At 39.0% G+C, this 23211-nt stretch overlaps 1 protein-coding gene across 1 annotated transcript in view; it reads left to right on the plus strand.

Moving 5' to 3' along the window:
• The first annotated feature begins 16133 nt into the window (after positions 1 to 16133).
• Positions 16134 to 23211, plus strand: part of LOC102046531 (vitellogenin-1-like) — a 43359-nt gene continuing 36281 nt past the window's right edge. The window contains exons 1-6 of the mRNA XM_055724333.1: positions 16134 to 16173; positions 16496 to 16516; positions 16742 to 16893; positions 19364 to 19615; positions 21768 to 21929; positions 22618 to 22769. Of these exons, the coding sequence (XP_055580308.1) occupies positions 16134 to 16173; positions 16496 to 16516; positions 16742 to 16893; positions 19364 to 19615; positions 21768 to 21929; positions 22618 to 22769 (779 nt within the window). The remainder of the gene's footprint in view (positions 16174 to 16495; positions 16517 to 16741; positions 16894 to 19363; positions 19616 to 21767; positions 21930 to 22617; positions 22770 to 23211) is intronic.

Below are 23211 nucleotides of genomic sequence, written 5' to 3' on the forward strand. Positions count from 1 at the left end.
GTACAGACATAACGAGCCATACCAAGTACCATGGTGAAACTGAGCTAGAAGTAAGTCTCTGATGAGAAGAGTTAACAGCATGTATAGGGAAATACAGAAAAACAGTGAAAATTATTATGAAAAATTATAAATAGGTTGTGTGTGTGTATATATGTGTGTCCCTTTTTAAAGACACACACTAATTCAGAGTCTACTACAAACCTCGTAGAAATGAGCTGAAAATCAGCCCCACGTTTTAGAAGCAACCTCTAGCGATGTTTTGCCTAGTATGTAGATGTGCTTAGGTGTCCATAAAGTCGAAGGGGTTACTGCTGGGTGAAGCCTGCTTTAGCACGACCTGGGGTGTGCAGACCAGCAATGTCCCAGTGCAGGAGCTGTAGGTGGGTCTGTGGGGGTGAGTCGCAGCATGCAGAGACAACAGATTTGGCTGGAGAGGAGCCACAACAGAAAAAACATACAACATGCACATGCTTATGTGGAGACTGAGCCAAAAAAAAAACTGGTAAAGGAGAAAAATGTGCTTTCAAGAGAGGAGTCAGCAGCAACAAGGAGAGGGACATGCCAGAGCTAAATTTTACCACAGTGACTCAAAGCTGGCCATTACACCACACTTTGATTAGTTTACCTCCACAACAGCTCTGTCTTCACAAGTTAGGCTGAGGTCCACATTCACAGCTTCCATTTTCTACATAGGAGTTTTGTAGGCACATGGTTGCACTAAGTCTGGGCATTTGGATGTCTGCCTGCCCAACATCATGTGTTTATTTCTCTTTTGGGAATAGAAGCACTGGGTTTGCTCATGGAAAGAAGTGAACGAACTCATTTGCAGGTGCAGTCTTAATGTATTCTTAAACTGCTGGCCTCTTTGCCTTTTGCAATCCAGTTTTATAGTGCCATTTTGAAGCTAGGTTTTTTGTGTTTGGTTGTTGGGGTTTTTTTTAAATTAGTCCAAAACGTCTCTTAACTGCAATCTCTTTAATCTCCCAGAATCCTCTTAACTGGGCTTGCCCAACACTTACCAATGGCAGGGAGAGGGAGAGAGCAGTGAAGAAACATGCACAAGGATTATTTGACCATCGCATTTGCTTCCGAGCCTCAGAGTAAATGCCTGTATTCTTTGTTCTTTCTAGTAATGTAACTTTCCAATCATGTAAAGTACAGCATGCCAGGAAACTTTGTAACAGTTAATTCATTTTTGTGCAGTTCCCAACTGCCAGAAGTCAAGGGAGCAAACGAGAACACAGTGTAAGCCACAGTTCACATGGCTATGCTACAGACCACGAAGACCGTTGATTGATGCAGTGTGAGTTTACCCTCCAGGATACAGCTGAGGTTATTGGTGGGACAAGGAACTGAAGATTGTGTTGCAGCTATTGGCTTCATTCATGAATTGTTAATGCAGAAGAATAAAAGAATTCACTCAAGGCAATCAATTTCCCTTTAAAAATACAACAATTCACCCCAAAAGAGTGAAAGAAGGCTTAAGTGATAAATTGCAGGAATATTGCTTTCACATTTGGCACCCATTAGCCCTGTTTTATATTGGGAAAATAGTATCATTAAGCAAAGTAGACGGTGCTTTACAAGTATTAGCTTATGAAAAGATTCAGCTACTACATAAAGATAACTTATTAAATAGGAACATTTTGCAAAGCCTTTAAAGGATAAGAAGCAAAAAAAAGTTGTCTTTGCTAGTGTAGGTCTTTTTCAACATGCTTTCACAAAAAAAGCACGTCTCTCATCTTTAAGACAGAACAATCGGAGCTATTTGACTTGAGAGGCACTTAATGGGAAGCTAGATTCCCTTAGCAATAAATGCGTATGCCTGTATAAACAGAAGGAAGTTGCTGTCCTCCTCCGAAAGCACAAGTGAAGTGATTACTGTGTACTGAATTCCCACGGTGAAATGGTAGCAACTATTGATCTGTCCCAGGAGAAGCCGTGGAACAGATGTAGGGTGGTCAGTGTCCAGTTCTCCAGGGTTAACGGCCAGGCTAGATAGTGCCTTCTTCATCCTTGCCAGCCTTTTCAGACATAAACTGAAATCACTTTCACCAGCAACTTTCATCCCACAGTCCTTTCCCAATACAGGCCATAAACACTCACTTAATCTTATAATACACTATCTTGTAAGCTGCTGAACAAAAAATATGTGGCTGAGTTTCAAAACTCCTGCCAAACAAACCTTCCTCCTAATCTCCAGAAACTGCTGTCTTTTCTATCTCCATGTCTTATTTGAGGCAGATAAAACCAACTTCTCACCATGCTTTACCCATCTGTAACGTGTCTTCCCACCACATTATACCCAAAATGTCCCTTAGAAAAGGAAGGGTATAAGGCTGATAGAAAGGGGGCAGTTCATGTTCTAACCTATGCCCTCTGCGCTCTGAGCAAAAAGCATATGTGCCTATTGAAACCATTAGCCCTCATCCCATGTGCCAGGGCATGTCCTAAAGCAAGGCGCAGCAGTATGGCAGATGCAGGGATTTGTGAAAGGGAAGGATGAGAGAAGTAGGATGGTGAGGACTGCATGAAGCATCAAACACAGGAACAAAGGGAAGAGAATTCAGATCAAGGGTTAGTTTTTACACTGAGCACTGGCTAGAAAAAAAAATTATATCTTTGCTGCTTCTTATACTTTGTACATGCTTTCTGAACTGTGAATACGTGACTGTATAATCAGGTTTTTTTCCTTTTAATCATTACGCCTATGTTTGGTTTATTTTGGAGGTGAAAACAACATTTTCTAACTTGCTGAGAACTTTCTGTTCTAGCTAGTGCCAGACTATGTAGTGGAAATCACTTGGGATAAGCTCTGTTCCTTACTGACACAAAGCAAAAAAGACCTGGAAAGCCCTTGTTACTAGCTTGTAAATGTGTCGACAAGGAAATGCCTTTTATACAACATATGTGATTCACATGAGCCTTTGTTTCTGTTTTGCCTGCACCCTGTCTTCTGTTTCAACAGCATTAGTTCAACCATCACTTGCCCAAAGATCTTCCCTGGTCTCAACAGTGGTCTTCAGGAGCAACTGCTTTTCACCAACTGCCAACAAGAATATCTTCTTCAGTTCATTTTCTTACATCAGTTCCTCCTTTTTCCTGTTTTCCCTCACGTCTCTGGTCCGTTTTCTTCTTTGCCAGCCTTCCTGATCATCAGCAAAGGCCGCCTGCCTACAGCATCACAACAAAGCTAAGTGCAAAAGAAAATCTGTGTACCCAATCTCACATCTGAGATAAACTCCAGCAACCAGGAGAGGCTGGGAAAAGACAGCAATATTTGTTTTTGTTATTGATCAGTATTTCTAATACAGGAATACTTCAGCCTCTTAGTCAAGATAGATATTTCTATGCCGAGTCTTCACCTAGTGAGAGATTCTCCCTGCCTTAAAACTTTTATAGTCCAATAGGCATGACATACTGCCCACATTTTGTATTAAACATGATTTGCTCCAAGAGCAACATGGAACCATAAATTGAAAACAGTTCTTCTCAGGCTGTATCCACTGCCTCAACCACAAAACCAAGTTTTCTGATTCCTGCAGGCTATAGCAATTGGAACTCAGAAATATTTCAGAGTCTCTTTTTCTTAGTACCTGTAAATTGGGTCTTACTGAAGCCAAAAGGGTTGTTTCGTTCTAGTGATGTCTGTAACTTTGCTGTGTTTTGTCATGTTTGAATTCAAGCTTATATACTGCCACAGCTTTCCTGTGCTAGATAAGAATGCCCTTTTTCCTCAATGCTAAACTGTTAAAAATGTTTTAAAGATCGGGTCCAGAAGTAAGTGTGCTCTTCCTTAAAGTGTACTGCACCAATTAACTCAAACATACTTTGCTTGCCTCCTCTTCTTCATACCTGCATCAGAAAAGTTAGTGCATCGTACATTATGATTGCTGACAGGTATTCTCAAGCATATCATTGTTTTGTACGAAGCTTTGTACTAGAGCTTCCTGGTAATCAGGAAAGGTGCTACCGGGACTTTCAGATACCTGCTATATGCATATCTAAGTGACCCAAATCCTATCTCTGTATATTACAGTTATGCTCAATGTCATTATTCTACTCCACATATTTCACTCTGGCTACTTATCAAGTGAATGAACAGCATGTTTTCTCCAGCCAGGCATTCATACAGTTGTGCTCTAAATTCAGACTCATGTCATTTCCTCCTACATCTCACCCAAGTTTCATTCAAGTTATCTACAGATCATTCTATTCTTCCCAGATCAAGAGCATATATTGTATGTGCAGTTGCAATTTGATTGGCAGCAAGGTTACTATTAGGTGTTAAACAATCTGAAAAAGTAGGTTACATAAATTTGTAAAGTGTAGTTTGCTGAATACCTGTGGAGATCTACATGTAGCAGATTGTATGGATTTCTTCTGAGCATCTTTTGCCCATGTTGTGCTTTAGAATGATGTGGTGGATGGGAATGTTCTTCTAGAAAAGCATTCTCCACACTTTTTATAGGACTATCCTGATGCTGGAGCTACTGCTTCTTGAAATTTGAGCATGAGCTGAGAACTGAGGGTAAATGGAAGGAAGTGACCTGAGGGCCAAGAATATCATAAAAATTGTGGAAACAGATACAGAAAAAGAAATTATTTCAGACATAATTTATGCAGCTTTTTGTCAAATATAGTTAAGTGGAAGCCAGGAGAAATGCTTTCATCTCATCCTCTAAATTCTTCCATAGTCCTCACAGTGCATTGATGTGAGCAGAGGGCCAAACTAAGCCCCAGCCCAACACCACTGATGTAACTCCAAATTACCAGGTTAGATAGAGGCCACATTGTGGAAAAAATCTATAGCCTGGTTTACTGAAGCCCCTAGTTTAGGTAACATAATGCTCTCTTTTGGCCTGTGAACCTTTGAAATGATCATTATCCTTTTTAAATAAGACTCTTAAGCATCTTGAGGTATTGCATTGGATTACAATTGCAGCTATAAAAATGACCAGTAACAAACCAAATACATTTCTCTTTTCTGAAGCATGCTTCTTATGTTGCAGACACTGCTTCTCTCACTCATTATAGTGAGATCCCTTATTGCCCAGTATTGTACTAACTCTGTCTGGTCTATTGTATTGTGGTAACACTCCTTTGCCCATTGTATCAGGTTAGCACCTCCTTGGCTATAATAAGTATGAAAAAATTCAAGGTTTAACTTGTCAAATGGAACTTTTCAGTGACTTATTAAAAGAACCCCTGCGGTATTACAAAATGCAGGTTTTCTGTCATCTAACTAAAAGATCCCTTTAGAAACCTTCATTTTTTATGTGTATAAAGACAATTTCTTCTAGTGAAACTGTTTGATTCTTGCCTGAATGAAATCAAGTGTTTTAAAACTTTTTGAGGTGCCCCAAAGGCTCACTTCTATACTATGGAACGTGAAAGACTATGAACCTCTCACATAGTCGTCACATAGACTTTGCAGTGTGCTCCTGGCAGCGATCGTTCATTCCATACTACAGGCTTTCATAAAAAAAAAAACCCAAAAAACAAAACAACTCCAAAACAAAACCCAAACCTGTATAAAATCGGGGAAAAGAAAACTGAACTGTGCCTTTCTTGATCGTGAAGGCTGGAGAGAAAGTTGTTGTCAGAGATGGTTAATGAGGTTAAGATAAACTGTCGCTGGAGAGGTCTTATCTAATGAAATAGAGTAAGAAACAGAAATTAGAGATGGAATTCTTGTTAACCTCCTTCAAGCAGATATACCTTAAGTGTTGTTGTCTCCTGTACTTCACAAGCAAACAGTAACATACATTTGCATGAGTGGAGCTCGTAAGTCAGCATTCTCTTCTCTCGCCTTACATCCCTGCTTGGAGCACCTTTTTCCCACCACAGCACATGAACTAATGTCAACAAAGTAATTTTCTGCAAGTGAATCAGGTCCTTAGACTGACTTCTTACATATTTTCTGTTTCTCCCTTTCTCTTTATTCCTTGTACTGAGATGCTGAGGTGAAGCTGGGCTTTTTTCCCTTTTAGCATCCCTATGGCAGCCATTAACAGACATGGTAATCAGCGTAGCATACACACAAGGAAGGCAGAGAACATTTTGCACAAATAACTCTGTTTTGATCTTTTTAGGTTGCGTGGCTGGGGTTTGGGGGGAGAGGGGGGTGTTGTGTGTTATTTGTTTATTATCAGTGCCTGTGGTAAACACAAGACCAGTTTTGTGAGTTCTTTGGGAAGACAGTGCCTCCCACATCTTTGTGTGGGTGCACAAAGGAGGGATGGGAGGGGGCAAGGTCAGTGTCTTAACTTGCTGTCCCTACGGTGGCATAGTCAGGGCACCACAGGAGGAGGCAGCAGCACCTAAGGGATGGTTTAAGTGGAGCTCCCCTTCCATTCTCTGGACAGTTAAGAGAAGTACTCATATCTCCCCAGTTTTATTCAGTCTTCTTTGTAGTTAGTACAATTTAAGTCCCTGTGAAGCAATGTAAATTGGTGAGAGGTTTAGAGAACAGCAGCATGGGCTGTTTAAGAGATCAAGGACCCATCTGAGGGGTATTGTTGCACTGTGCTTCTCATTCAGCTTTGAGTTTGGGACAGTCACTGTGTCTGTAGCGCCGCGAAGCAAGAGACAGGCTGAAAATGGGGAGAGATGTTAGAGTAACTTTTCTAGAGAAGAAAGAAAAGCCAGCTGGGGAAAACAGAATATATGAAATTCGGGGGTCTTCCAGAAGTGCATGACTAAGAAAAAGAAACTACCTGAAGCTCTCACATTGTTCTGAAGGATCCAGGGAGGGATCAAAGAGAAAAAAAAAAAAATCCAACTTACTTTTTGGTACTTTTTTCTGCATTGTACATTTGCTCCTGGCTTCAGATAAGAGACTGAAGTAGACACCTTTTTCCAGCCTTCTCATCTGAAGAATTTTAAATGGGCTTCAAAATAGAAAAGTAGAATTTTGTATTTTATATATATATTTTTTTTTTTATTGTGTAACTTCAAATTATTTTCATTTGTTTCCAGAGTAGTTTCTAATGTGTATTTATTTAAACTCTTTAAAACCTCTCTGTCTTCTTTTGTTTACAAGGGCAAACCAAATCTTTTTTCCCCAAGACAGAGAGCTACTTATTGGTGAGGTAATAAAATGGACAAAATGCCACCTGTGTTTTTCAGTTTAAATCCCTTTTTCCCTCATGTTATTTCAATCTGCCTATTGAGGAGACCTAAGAGTTTCTCTGTAAAAACAATAGGTTTCCAATTATGTATCATTAGTGGTACAAAACCACATGTTTTGGGTCAAAGATCTTACAAGGCTCCACAGCAAAATGAGTGACAGTGAGGGCAAAGTGCTATGATGAGAAATTGAACGGCTCCCTCCCTGGATGTCCAGCATCTCTTCCCACTCTCCAGATCAATCTGAAGCTGTTGTCGGCTTCTTGCATGCCTCATGCTCTTTAACAAAATACACTCTCCTTATCTCTCAGCAGCGGGGAATACCCTCATGAAAAACCTGGCTGGTTCCCTGAACCTGCCCTTTCATGCAGTTGCTAGAAGTCTTCTCCTCACCCTTTGTAGCATCTTTCATTACAGGCAGCTCAAGCCCATTCAGTGATGATTCCTCCCACTGTTTCTGAAGAAGCACACTGCCTCATTTGTTTTTGGCTGTGCTCCTTGGCATCTTATTCTCACAGCCGGAGGTCCACGGGCTCAGTCCAGGACCATTTTGAACATCTTTCCACAGGTCTCACTCTTCCCATGAGGAAGAGGCAGTTTACTCGTTAAATGGCAACAATCTCCTGTTTGCTGTAGCTTTAGGATGAAAAGGCAGACTGTTTCAAGCTCATCACTAAACTGCACCATGGAGTCAGAGGAATGTCTCTAGACATACCTTTAATGGTCTTCATTTCAACATACTTTGAACCTGCTGCTTCAGTAATTACCTTCTTCAGTGCCAAGGTTGGCTCACATTCCTGTGGTTCCGTGTGTAGTGTAGCAGTTAGATAATTCTAGAGCCTATTAACCACTAACTTACAAGGCTATGGTAGTTTTACTGAATGTTTTGTGAGGCTTGAGCTGATAGCCTATTTGCTTGGTTTTCTTTTCCTGTTTTCCAGGTGACTGGCCTGGCTTTTCAAAGTGTACTGTGAGATTGGTTTCTTCTCCATGCTTCATTAAGACAGAGCATTTGTTACCCTCTCCTCAGACATTGCCTAAGTCTTGGTACATGCACTGCTGTCATTCCCTTTTATCTTTTTCTATACATTTCCCAACATGTTGGGTGAGTAGAAATTTACAGATGGAGCTGCTGATGTGCTTTCATGTAGAGCATATTTTCTTTTACAGCTGTATGTCTCATATTTTAATTTCCCTTTGTTGTTACCAGCAGTTACTTTTATGCCTGGAAGACGAGCTGTTCCCACACTCCTCCATAGCTTCTCCTAGCAACATTTCTTTGTAGATTGGTTGGTGAGGAGAACTGAAAGGTTATAGGGCTGCTACCTTCCAGAAAGGCACTGAATTATTTAGTATCAACACTTCTATCAAAAATGATAGCGTCTTTTCACTCCCAAGTTCAACAATGGCACTGCCATCATCTATTAGAACAATGACTAGAGCACGCTGCTGCTACAGAAAGCTCAGGAGGTGTCTGAAGAGCCTAAACATGGACACATTTCAAAAAATCTTTAATTCTTACGAGTAATAATTACACTGAGAAAGATTTGAGCTTTATGAACACAAAAATCTTTTGTTAACGAGTCTTGGCTGTGTTAATAGGCAATTCTACTGTAACTCTGCATGAGACGGCAGCCACAGGAACCTGCTCTGAGAAGTAGATGCCTGTGGTGGCTAGACCAAGAGTGCAAGTGGTAGAGAATGTTTGTATAACTAGTTTGGAGGTAAAATAAATATATATGTGTTTAAATATATTTATTGTAGCTTATAGGGTTATATGCTGCATGTGTTTATAAGTGCAAAGTACAGAAATGGAGCGGCAAAGGTGACGTTCACCTCAGAAAACTCATAGAGGTATGAATCCTAATAGTTTTATTGGCTGTGGGAAAGGTCTTAAATTAATCTTTAAATGAAGAGGATGCCAAATTTCCATTAACTTTTACTTCTTCCACTCTTCATTTTAAGTGTCACAGTGGCCAGAAATTCTGGAAAATTCATAAGAATGTTTGAATTGTGTGCTAGATAATACTTACGTTTTCTTGGCGTTCTGCAGCGTAAGTACACAGTTGTGCTGTTCATGCACTAATAAGTAGTTCAAAGGAATTTAGTTGTTGTTAGAAAGCCTCTAGAAAAATTAAGAAGGTAGCATCAGCTAACAGGTTCCTATGTTCAAAATTTTAAAATACTGGGTTTCATACCCAGCTGGGGTAAACTGACCCAATTCCATGTAATTTGACCGAGCTATGTAAGTTTACCCCAGAAGAAATTTAGCTTGTGAATGTATCACAACTAAATTGTTAGAGGAGAAAGAAAAGCCAACAAGACACAACTGTAGAAAATGTCCATGGAATCTCTCTGGCTTCAATCCATTGCCTTCCCTGAAGAGTTAAAGAAATGGATAATTATGCCCAATTTCAGTTTTGAGACCTACATTATTCGTTGATCACTGCAGGAATTCCTTGAAAATTAAATTCAGAAGTTGTTTTCCCAGTCATTTGCCTTTGAACACCAAGAAAATAACAATCTTCCTAGTGTTTTCTCCAGAGATAAGCAAAATGAAATGAATTTAGATATTACTATAAAAAAAAAAGAAATAAAGAAATTGTTAAGAAACTGGATTGTTTCTGAAATAAAGTCTTAAAGAACTTCTTAAAATGTTCTGAGAGGTACTCATGATAGAGCAGATTTTCAAGCCCTATTCATATTGAGAACTGTTTTATTCCTTGAGTGCACTGAAGTTACAGTGATTACTCAAAGAGCAAATTAGTGTCAGTATAGGCTAGATACAGCTCCAGTTAAACACCATGAACAGATACCAGTAACTTCAGTACAGGGTAGACAGTGCAGTGAGCCAGTCTGCCTTTAACTTTTGCCTGTATTTATACTAAAAAGCCTTGAAAGTAATATTGGACCATTTAAACATTAAGGCTGCATGTGCCATGCTGTTGAGTGGGATTTGTAGTGTTCTGGCCATGTTAAAGTCTTCCTGCAGCAACAGACTTTATCATAAGACTGCTAGAATTTTTCCCAGTCAAATGGTAGGAAATTTTCTGCAAGGTGAGAAAAAATGCAATTGTGTAAGACATCAGTCAGCTGAAAATTGCAGGCCTGGATCTGCATCCAGGTCTTACATCTGCTGGATATAAGAATTTGTTCAGCCTTCATTCTTTATATTAGGGCGAAGAAATTAATTTTTCATAGTCTCAGCCAAAGGTGTGTTCAAGAGGTTGTTGTCTGATGTTTATGGGCAATTTGGAATCATAGCATTATAGTCGTTGATAAGCAGAAGCAGATATGAACATCAGTGCTCCATTTAATATTTTAAACTGTAATTGTCTTATATAGAAAATGGGATTATGATTAATACATGCTGTAGTGGGAATAATCATGTAGCAACTTTCTTTCAAAGTAATGAAACATATGGTGCTCAATTTGTTACTATTTGAACTAACTTTCACAGTAACTTAACAAAATTGTGTTCTTCTTTTTATATGATTAGACCTTTTAATCTTTGGAAGTCATTGTCATTGGGTAAATACTGGTAGTGATTTTGATTTTGCTTTGTGGGTTTTTTGTTGGGTTTTTTTTTTTTGGAGGATAAAGTCAATGCCTGTTGTTTGAACTGGCAGAGTATTATCTGCTTCTGCCTTGGGAATAATACACTGCTTATCTTATCTGACCCATGACCTAATGTCACAGTGACCCAGGGCTGTGAAGCTAAGGTATCACATACCTCATATATTCTGTACCAAGAGTAAGTTCATACTGAGCTTCCTCCTGATACCATAAACTTATTTGATACTCTGCCACTAGAAAGTGAGGATCCAGATCCATCATGTTCTTGCAGTGGTTCTGTGATAGAAGCAAATAAATCAGTAAGGTGAAGGTCTATGAAACAGAAGAATAATCATCAATATACCTGAGAATATTAGCTTCTAGGGAAAAAAGTCAGTGCTTTCCCTTTCATAAAGAATCTTACACATTCTGGGCATAACCACAAAATAAGTAGCAATTTTAAGAATTCATTATATATTTGTACAAATCCACACTTTAAAAAAAAAAAATAATAAGCCAAATTTCTTTCTTAGTAGGGACTGAAGTTTTGCAGCCCTAATACACTCAGCCTGGTATAAAGAAAAAGATAGACCTGAGAATATTATTCTTTCTAAGATTCTCCCACCAATGGCTCAGGTCTTGTTCCTCCAAGAACAGAAAAGTATCCTCATGCAGGACTGCAGAGGATCGTAGGTCTTTTTCTAAAGTGGAAACTTTTTTATGTGCTCACGGAGCCTCCTGCAAAAGAGTTGTTGAAGCAGACTGCTAAACTGGGTATGCTGCCTCTTCCTGCTGTCCATCCTAAGGCACATGGGATAGTCCTCACCTCCCTGCGGCAGTGCCCACATTTATACAGTCTGAATACATCAGAATAAACATTACACGGGTATTTTTCCCTCTGGAGAAGTTACTAGCCATAGCTCTAACCAAGCGTGCAATTACAAGCAGTACGTCAGCCCACAGAACAGCGTTCAATGCAGTGCACAGAGCTCTCCGATGTTCTATATTTTTGCAGTCACCAATTCATCCCCAAACTGACTGAGGTCGAGACATGACAAGGCTAAATTTCAGGGCTACCTGAATTCCCATCTGCACCAAAGCCACAGCAGTTAATCACACTGTGACCATGAAGTCTAAGTTAGGGTTAAGATAAACTTGGAGAAGTTATCTTTTGGTGCAATAGAATTACATAGCAAACACCAGTCCTCAAATATGACATGACTTCAAATCTCAGATGGCAAGTTGTCTAACATTTAACCCTACTGAATGACTTAGGAAATAGCATATACTGGAAGGTGGGGGGGGTGGGGGATGGGGGGTGTGTTGGGGGTGGATCCTCAAGCCACTTAATCAGTATGCTAGGTGCTGAGCCAGTGATGATAGGGACGACAGTGAACTGTTAGGCTTCAGAATGTGTTTTCTGTATTTTGTGAAAACAAACCCCTTTGAGCATCTCAGTAAAGCTAAGTTGTATCAAAACAATCTGTTTTCAGATTGAGAATGTCAAAGTTTGATTACACACTCTTCTTTTTCTTACCTTCATTCCTTTTCCTGCAAATTATAGGCAAATCCATGCTAAGCATCAGGAACAGTCCCACGGACGACTTCACTGAAGTACACAAAGACGTGGCTTTGGTTTAAGAGCATATGTTAATGAAAAACAAATCTATCAAAACAAAATTCTGTGACTATACTGTAAATCTAGACCAGCAGCATCTTGCAAACCATGCACACACCAAAAGCATGACAAAATATAAATGGGATTTCTACCTCTTTCATTTTACAAACCTTGCATCCAGTCCTCATAGTTATCACTCCATTGGTCGTGTGCCAGCATCAAACTGGGGAACAGCAGGGAATTGGGCCTGTTGGTTTCTTTATAGTAAAAGGAATGGAAGTAAAAAAAAACAAAAAAACACCAAGTTAATGTAACAAAATACCTTTGTGCATGTACTAGAACCAGCATATGGTAATGTAGCCCAACCCAGAACACGTTCTTACTCATTAGACATTGACCAGAGTCTCTGGAGAAAATACCAAACATTATCTTGGAGGCTATGTTACAACAGCAAATGCTGAATATTTTGACAAAAAAAAATCAAGCAGTCAATGTTAAATATGAAACAATTGTGGGGGTTTTTTTAATATTTTTTTAAGTAAGTTTTCTTCATCTTTAGAAACGAGGAAAACTGAAGGCTAAAAATCACTTCGCTTAGCCAACTGATTATATCTATTTTAACCTGCTAAGGTTGCTTGGGAGTTGTTTTGCTAATCCCTGCTATGTTGTTAGGCTATATATTAGCAGGATGGAAATGGCATCACTGCACCGTAATTCAGCAATGTGAATACAGAACAAGGAGAGTGCAGAGCTATCGGCAGCAGTACAACAGCAGATAATAAGACTCTGTTACTCAGGCAGAATGTGTTATGTAAAGACAATTGCAGTGTAGAAGCAATAGCTCTAATCAGGTTAATTAGGCTGTATTCATGTTTCATTTATGGTGCAAGTGCCCTGTAAATTCAAAGCAGTCTACCTCATCTTACTGCACTCCTTATACAGCCATCATGCTCTCTGTAACACTCAACACCATATATTTTCTTCCTTAAAAAAAAAAAAATAATAATAATCCCAAGATATTTCCCATTGCTTTCCAATAATTCCTTTTCTTCATTGCATATGGCTAAAAAAAAATGAAAAAAGGAAAAGATCCAAGCTGTATATAAGGCCCATGCCCATATTAAAGTTCCTTCCTCCACAACCACATTAAGCACTTGGAAGTTGTTTGTGGGCACCTGTTTAATTGCATTTTATTTATTTTTCATGTATTTTCTTTTTCATTAACATGGCATGTTGAATGTTCAAGAAATATCATATTGGCTTGAAAAAGTGTGGCTCTCACCTTTCCTCCTTTTATCCATTTCCTTAAAGTGATAGATTGCCTGTTTATTCCCTCAGAGCTAGCTGGAAGGATGTGTCTGCTTTGCAGAAAGGATTATAGCCCAGTGCTGTGACCCTCAAACCCTAGCCATGTCTCCTCTCCACTTACCAAATTTATTAGGTTGTCCCTTTAAAGTAACAATGGGTACAACAATTCTGAGATCACTTTCTCCTCACCCCTAAGACAACAAGCCTGGGTAGAGAGGAGCTATTAAAAAGAGAAGGTATGCTGCAGATGAAGAGAACATGGCAGCCTGCACAATCTTAATTATTTTAGCTAACTGTCTAGCAGTCAGGTGTCTACATGCTGATTGTAAGTTTAGACTCAGTGTTCCCCATTAAAAAAAAACAAAACACACATGCAGTAATGTCACTCTCCAGTTAGAACAAATCTATTCATGTTACAACTTAATTATAAAGCCTTTTATTAAACTTGAAAAATGTTATTGCTCCATTTTGATACGTACATGTATCTTAGACATCATTTCAATATGCTGTTAATAACAATGTTGAAATTAATAGTCTCGCTTATATAGTTCTGTATATAATATGTATATTGTCTTACCTTTTCTGCCCTGTGGAAATGTGGCTAGTTGAGCACAATAACCCAACATCACTGCAGAGGTCAGGCTGTGGCACTGATGAGCAGGGTGACCGAAGCAGGAGAGTGTTGCATGTTCCCACTTAGAGTATTACACTGCTGCTGTGCATTTACTTCCATTCTGGCTGCAAAAAGTGTGACTATTTGTAAGGCATTTCTAACTACATTTGACAGTGCATATGTGCCAGGCAAGGTATGCCACTGAATTTCACAGGGCCCACTAATGTGGTGCATCTTGTCATATCTCACAAGTTAGCACCCTGGAAGAAGACATCAGGGAAAATCCGTGCGCACTTAACTTTTCACCAGCTGAACCCACACCGAGCAAACAGCCCAGTTACTCGTGTTCTGTAACAGTTCATATGTGCATCCTATATTTGAAAATACTTTACTAGACACATTTCATTTTGAGGAAGGTCTGACCACTCATCCAATTCCATATCTTTCCCTTTGTGAAAGAAAGCTGCGATTTTAAAATCTCCAGCATTTCTGGAGGTATCAGTAGCGAAGGTCTCCTAACATGACAGCTCTCGTTGGATTTCTGGCTCTCCCTGGAGTGGGGGCAGCACCGTGGGGCTGCACAGCTACAGCCCCCACTGCAGCTCAGGTGCACTAGCACCACTATAATGAACTTCATTATTTCTCAGGCAGGTGGCATCACTCCAAGTAAATGAAGTAATCGTGTAAAGGGACTGTTTGATGGGGCCTGCAGTAAATATATTCTCAGGCCCGGTGGTAGAGACCTCAGGACCTGTGCTCAGGTTTCACCTTTTTCCTCCCTAATGGATAGCAACGGCCGAGAAAACCTTGTTCTCTTCCTGGAGGACAGAGTTTTGCTGCCTGTTTGCATTACTTGCAAGTACGTTGTACCTTTCACAGCCTCAAAGAAACAGCAGATAGACATTCCTGAGCTCTCCTTCCTTCCCCCCTCAGCAACTCTTGTACCCAGGTGGGGTTTTTTACATGATCTTTAATTTACCATTTGGCCAAAAGACAAGATTAAATTCAAAGTAAATGTTAAATGCTTGCAGAAAACTTATGCAATTGATGTTAGGGAGCAAGCTCCCTCCTGACTTAGTTTTGCTAGGGATTGGTCTTAATATTATTACTACAAGTGGAAAATTCTGGATTAATTTTCCCAAGAGTGGCAGCAGTCAAAGCCCCATGAGAACCCACTGAGAAGGACCTGATGCTCCCAAGTCACTGCGGTCTTTCTGGAAATTTAACTCTGTTTTATAAACAAAGAAATTAATTTCCCTCCTGTGTTCACAGTATAAACTTTGACCATTAACCATAAGATAATGTGAAGGTCATGCTGACAAGATTTGCCTTCACAGGTAACAAGATAGGCTTGCAAAGACAGCCATGGTAGATGGCCACATGGAAAGACAGTTTCTCATTGCATGTCTATGAGCTCTAAAGTATCTCAATCCTAGATCTATGAAATCAATCACCAGTTCTTCTCTAAAAGTGGAGTTGCAGAGAGACAGAGCAAGGTATGTCTCCAAAGCTGTGGCCCTCAGCAAGAGCAAATTATCAGGAGATTGAAGACATGATTGTAGAAAAGCTAAATTATTTAAAATATGATTGAGGAACTATTTATATTTAAGTTTAAATTTAAGTTTAAATTATTGTTTTACTATATAACTACTATATGGAGAAATGGGGAAAATTAGCAAGGTATATATTTTGAAAGTCAAATCTCTGTCACATAAAAAGCAAGGTAATTGAAATCAGTTGATTTGAAGTTGTCAGCATTCATGACTGCAGAAATGTTTATTTTTTGATTGATCAATACGTATTCTAAAATACACTTATTTGTCAAACTAACATGCCAAAAGAAACATGTGATATCACATGCCTTTATAAAAGAGAACCCAGCATGTTCACCTTTACTTCATCCCCATCATGAAGGGCTTGATATTAGCCCTGGTTTTAACCCTGGTGGGTAAGTAAGTAACCTATCTGCTTTGATGAATTTAAAATAATAGCTTCAGGTAAAGGTTTCAGAATCTAAATATATATCACTTACAAACATGAACTTTAACATTTTATAGAAAAAAATATTTTATGACAATTTGCTTGTTGTTTAGGGAAAAAAGCTTTTTGGCTATGTGCTGAACTAGAAGTTAATTAGAAAGAGTTATGCCATACGTGCAAGATGAGTTATAGCCTTTCATACTAAAGTCCATTAACATTTGGGGGGGGGGGGGGGGGGTGTTTTTGCTTTGTCATTTCATTTTTATTAATTTTTTTTCCTTCTTTTTCAGGGAGCCAGCATCTTAATTACCGTAAGTAATTTTCCTATCAGCTAATATAATTATAATGAGTGAAATTCAAAATAGAATCTGAAAAGTATATCAATGTTTAATATAATTTTACAACAGCTAATTTTGTTCAAGTGCAATACAAAAATAAACAAATTCATCTTTTTTTCTTCCATGCATTCTAATACAAGTACTTGAAAATGTTCTGTACAGTCTCTATGATGTTTTATGGGAACCATTTCTTTGCAGAACCCGATTTCAGTGAAAACAAGGTTTATACATTTAATTATGAAAGCATGCTTCTCAGTGGACTTCCGGAGAAAGGACTTGCAAGAGCTGGAATAAGAATAAAAAGTAAAGTGGAAGTTAGTGGTATTGGGCCAAAACTTTGCCTTATTAGGGTAAGAAAATGTATTCAATTTGAAAGGTAAAATTCTCTTCATACTTTACTTCTTTTTTAAGCTTTTTGGAAGTAATTAAGTTTCATCATGTGTTATGCTTACTCAGGGAGAATGTAACTAACACTATTATTTTTTATGCAGTGCCCTAAATTCTATTTGCACTTTGCCAGGTAATTCTCAGCTCAAGCCAACCTTGGGCTTGAAGGATTTCTTCTGCTTTCTGGTCAGGGAGACAATGGAATATAATTTGAAATGCACAACAATTTATTACTGGATCAATCCAATTGTTCCAAACTGTATAACCTAGGATTATTTAATCAACTGATTTTGTAACCAGCAAACGAAGGGCAATAAAACATGCAACATTAGCTGGATGTGATTCAATATTTAGCATAATTAATGTCATCTGGTAGCTTCTTTTTCTGCAGGGTCCCAAATGACATTCTTTGTCATCCTCAACTGTATATTTTTACTGCATGCTGAGTAATTACTGAGAGTTTTGATTACGTGGAAAACACTTCTGTCTTTAACAGAAGCCTATACATGCTTCTAATGAGTATTAAAATGCACCCCTCAATTGCTTTACACAAGCTCCACTTAGTCTTCTGTATACGTGGAAGAAAAATGATCTTTTTAAAAGCTTTTATTTGGCAAATTGAAAGCTGCAGATTAAAAACACTGGTGACTGTCTGATAAATGCTTACAAATGCTGTAGCCTTCCAGCCTGAATTAGCCTTTTCTTACTAGGTATCTTGGTAAGTTCACGTTTTAATAGATCTAGATGGGAAATATTGCTTTTCCATGACCCTTTGCAAATGGCTGGATTTTTTGGAAAAAAAAAAAAACAAAACATAAGGAAATAAGAGCCACACATCTGCACAGGCGAGTAGAAGGCTTCCCTGGCAGAGGGGAGGCAGAAGCAGTCTTGTTCTTACCCCATGTCCTTTCCCATTCCTGCTGAAACAGCCCTTGGTGTGTCACGGTGAGTCTTCACCAAGAATTGACTCCTGTTCCTTAAAACCTTCCAAAACCATTTCACCTGCCTTAGTGCATTTGGCAGAAAGTTTCCATTTCAAAAATAAATACAGAAATAATTTCAGGCAAGGAAAAAAAAAAAAGGAGAAAAGAAAAAATATCACAAGATTCTGGGGCAAGTTTTAAGTTAAAGGTAACAACACATTTATTCCCTTCTGCTCTGGGAAAGTTTATTTTGCTGCTGTTATATTTAAATTAGTTTGGAGGGATGGTTCAGGGAATTGATCTTTCATCTGTAGCCTACTAGTTCACATTCAGCCCAAGCAAAAAGCTGTGTTCCCTGGGCAGTTTCCAGCTGACAATTTTTTCATCGCAAACCCACAAGTAAGAATTGCCAGCTGTGTTCAAAACCTAGCAGACAGCGCAAGTCCTGAGTGGGCCCCGAGGGCTGGGGAAAAGTACCTCACCCTGACCCTGCAGAGCAGTCCCCAGCCTGCCCATGTGCAATGTGCCAGAAGCATGTCCAAGAGGCAGCATGAGGGATTTGCTCCGTAAGAGCCTCCTCTGTAAGCTTCACTTACTGAGGTTGGCAGTGATCTCCACCAACAATAACAAAAATAAATATGAAAGCGCGGTCTCCAGTGATTTGCTGTATGAGCATTTAGTCTGTGTGGCTTTTTGAGAAATTAATCCGCATCGTGCATCACATTGCCAGCCTGAGGTGTCAGAGAAAAGTCTCTTTAAATTGTCAGACTATACAGAAGGGAAGGGTTCTTTGAGAAACTAAGCTAAACATGTCCCATTCCCATGGGGGCAGGAATCATCCCAGTTTTTTGTACTTTAGCACAACTTTCTACTTGCTCGGCTGTGCCCCAGGTTGAGACAGGAGTGCAGAGTAGAAAGGGGGGCTGGGGCCATGCCTGAGCTGTCTCTTCTGCAGCAAAACGTGTAGGGAAGGACAATTTTTGTAATCTGCTCTCCACTGCTCCAACTAATTATGACTATCTGGCTGGCCCAGCAGCCATGTTGTTATTAGTTTCTGACGGCTGCCTGTGCTCTGTGACCCCAGCAAGGGAGACGGCAGAGTTCACGGTGGGAGTTAATGATGCTTTATGCAACATTAACTTTCTCCTGCAAATTCCAGCAGATCTGCCATGCTACTTCTGGGTAGCAACCCGCTTCATGCGGCTCCTCTCTGGCTCATTTCTTCATACCAGTCAACCTTCGGCAATATGGATTATCTATGACACAGAACAGAGTGCAATGACTGTGGAAATATCGCAGTCATTTGCATCCCTCTCTTTCCTTTTACATATGGAAATATGTATATGGATACTAGCCATGTTAAATGACAGCTTTTACGTTTTTCCTTTGAAGAGGCTTCGTGTAACTTAAAAGTGTATTTTTGATGCAAGTAAAGCTCTAGATGCTTATGTGCATTGCAATAAGTTAACTGAAAAAATTAAAGAGGAATTATATTCCCCCTTTGTTCTAGGTTCACTCAATCGAAGCAGCGGAGTACAATGGTGTCTGGCCCACAAGCTCGTTCTCGCGATCGCTCAAACTGACCCAGGTACTAACTGGGCAACTTAGTAATCCCATCAAGTTTGAGTATAGCAATGGCCATGTTGGAAACCTTATGGCTCCTGATTCTGTCTCGGATGATGGTCTGAACATCTACAGAGGGATTCTGAATGTGCTGGAGCTAAATATAAAGAAGATGCAGCATTCATACAGCTTACAAGAGGTGAGCTTTTTGTTTTGGCTGTTGTGGTCACTTTGTAAATACATAAGCTTTCTCTTCAGATTCTTCTACTGCATTTTCTACATTCCCTCTTGACATAAACTTCACTAACCAGAAACACCTAAGATTGGGAAATCACGATTAAGTTTTTCTTATGGGACAACATTTGATGGAGCTGTAGCTCAACAGGACAACAGAATAGCAGATTTTTAATGGGGCTGATCAAGATATTTCAGAAGATGCATTTGCAGCATTAGACCCTTAGAAAATCTGGCTTGTGGCTTTAGAGAAAGTAAACTGTGAAAGCTGAAGCCTACATAAAATTTGAATAGTGTATTAGAGCAAACTTACACAGCACAAGATTAAAGCTAAAATAACAGTAATTTGACTTTTTTACCAATCATATATACTTTAATCTTTTCTAGCTCCTTTTTTAGGAAGAAAATAGTATATATGCCATGACATTACTGTAATAGCTTTGACAGTTGCAGTTGATGCTCTGTTGGAATTTCCACTGTTTTTCAGATTTTAATATCTCAGTCAACATAAATCATCTGATATTACTATTCACCACAGAAATTGCAATGTTTAGGTTTTGTGAAACCATATTTACATTGATTAGACTACATTCAATTCAGAGATCAGCAAAAACCTTGAAATTATTATACTTTCATGTTACTCTTATTGAAAATGCAGACCAGAGTAACTTTAATTTTTTTAAAATTTATTTTTATGTAAGTAGAGTTGTTTCTGGAAAGGAACTACTTGATTTAATACTTTCACGCTGTTTGTTGCACATAAAAATCCGGGTAGTAGTGTCGCATATTCTGCAGCCCTGTTTTCTCATATCTAGTTTTACATCATCATTCTTTCTAATTCAGTTAGCAATATGTCCTACCCTCGCTGCTGAGCAATATATGTGACTTCACCTCCTAGAATTGTTTCCAAGTTTTCTCTGCTTTTCTCAGACAACAACTGATTAATGAGCATTGGCACCCTTGCTTGAGAATCCCAAGTCACTCTGTAAAGGAAGATAAACGTTACTAGTTGCAAAATCTGAGCTGCAGAGAGGTTTAAAGGACTAACCTGGGAAAGTCTATATCACGTCTTGCAGGGTGTAGGGTAAGGGAATCTGAGCTAGCTGTGAACTGCACACAGCTAGAAAGTCCAGCTAGGCAGAAGGCTGTTTCACCCCACGGAGCCCAGTGGGCTGGACATTCCCATTTAAAGTCTAGATGTTTGCAGAGGAGACCCACGCCTGTATTCGCAGAGTACAGGTCTTTCAGAAAGCTTAGGCAATTCTTATTTCTAGTCCTTACCGAAGCAGCAGTGTCTTCAGGAATACCATTAAGCTAAAGATGAAGTGGGTACGTCTTGCTCCTAATCACCACATGACCATTTTGCTGTTCTGACATAGCCCAGAGCTGCTCTCTGGAGTGGCTATGCTATCAATAACAATAAAAAATCATGGAAATATCCCTTCCTTCTAAAATGCAATCAAATATTTTCCTCTCCAAAAATGTCCTTACTGACTGAGGAGATTTAAGAGCTCTTATAAATATATATGCTTGAAATATTATTGAAGATCTGAGCTAAAACTGCAAACTTGAGAAAACCCACAATCAAAACTCTGCTATCCTGAAATTCTTTTTAATTATTGCTGTTCGTATTGTGACAGATCATCTGATATTGCAAGGTCTGTTCCATGGACATTTATAAGCTGTCTATAAAAGCAAATTTTAAGGGCAGAATGTCATCTCCAAGCTTAAAATACTTTTCTGTTGAGATTTTATTCTGACTGATCAAGGGGTTTTTGCACTTTTTATTAATATTCCTCAAATCATATTTCATAATAAACAGCTCCAACTTTAAATTGTTACTTACCTTTTCTGAGGCTCCAAATCTTTTCTCAGTGAAATGAGATTTTTTTTCTCTCAGTGAAACTCTGATTTGGCTTACTGGAAACGTGTACACGTGAAAAAGCGATGAAAGTAGCGGTCATCCTGAATTTGCTTCTGGAGAGTAGCATGATTTAAAAAGCATCCATTTCTATCAAGAATTTTCAAAATACAGAATTAAACAGGAACACCCATGTGGAGAATTAATGAAGCTTGCATAAGAGTGAATTTCTCTTGACCATTTCTCATTTTTCCAGGCTGGGATTGGAGGTATTTGTAACACAACATATGCAATTCAGGAAAACAAGAGAGCAAGCCTACTCTATGTGACCAAATCTAAGGACCTGAACAGCTGTGAAGAGAAAGTTCAGATGGTCACAGGTTCGGCATACACCTATCCTTGCCAGACCTGCCAGCAGGTAAATTTGAGTGCTATTATGTATGCATACTTTATATTCTTATACAGAGAACCATTTGGCAACCATGCCATCTCTTGCATTGTAGCGCTTAAAATGATACGGCAGATCCAACTCTTCTCTCTAGTTATCCACGTTTTCTTTCTGTATGAAAATTAGACCCACAGAGCAGCAGTGGTCTGTGCTGCCGACTGTTAGGTACTGTAGGTGCACTTCAACTAGCTCAAACTAGCTGGCTTGGAAACTGTTAATTATCAGCATGAGTTAATTCACCTACTCTGTTGAGTAAAAAAGATAGTTACAGTGTCCAGTTTCTGCTATTCTGGATAGGTACTGCTGCATCTTATTATAATGCTGTCTTTGAAATCAGAAATCATGTGGCTTATACTGCTGGTCTCCTCAGAATATGTGTCTCCTTCCCAAGGAAGTAACCAATTAGTTCTACTTGGGAAAGGGAAAAACCAGCTAATACTTCTTAACAGTAAAAGTGACAGAACCAGGCAGCGTGCCTGACCTCTCCCATGGAAGTGTGTGCTCAGAATTCACACAGACCGCCCCTATGGCCAGTGAACAGGACAGCCCTGGAAAATAAGTGGGTTGAAGTGGGTGATGCAATAGCTTCTAGCTGCAGAATTTAGAAATTCAGTGACTTTCTATTTTCTTTGTTTCTTTGCTTTTTTGTATTGTAAAGAGAAACAAGAATTCCCAGGCAACTGCTACTTACAATTACAAAATTAAATATACACGTAATGAAGCTGTAATTACACAAGCTGATGTTGAGGAAGTCCACCAGTTTGCACCCTTCAACGAGATAACAGGAGGAAATGCTATAGTAGAAGCAAGGTACTGTACATACACCTTTAATTCAGCAACTAACTCAGCATCTCTGTAATCTGGTCAGACTCCATAACTTGAAATAAACCCTTTACTTCCACAGCTTATTGTTTGCCAGTCTTTAATTACATAAAATCCCAAACAGTTCATAAAAACAATCTTCGCTGTTAGTTGTAAATCTGAAACGTGCACATCGCTATCCAAATTCTGTTAGCTAAACTTGGCAGGTTTTGACTATTTTATTTCTCAGGGATATTTGATTTATGTCATAAAAGCCAAAACAAATGTAATTCCACCTGAAAAATCGTGAACTAATATATTTGCAGTAAAATACTTTGAAAGACAGTTACTCACTGAAAGAGAGTTCCCTAGAAAATAATAATAGAGTAAGAGACCCTGGAGACTAGTTCATAAGAAACATAGATAGGACTTAGGATTCCAATGTGCTTCC

Source organism: Falco cherrug, chromosome 12, assembly GCF_023634085.1.
Source record: "Falco cherrug isolate bFalChe1 chromosome 12, bFalChe1.pri, whole genome shotgun sequence".
Taxonomy (NCBI): Eukaryota; Metazoa; Chordata; class Aves; order Falconiformes; family Falconidae; genus Falco; species Falco cherrug.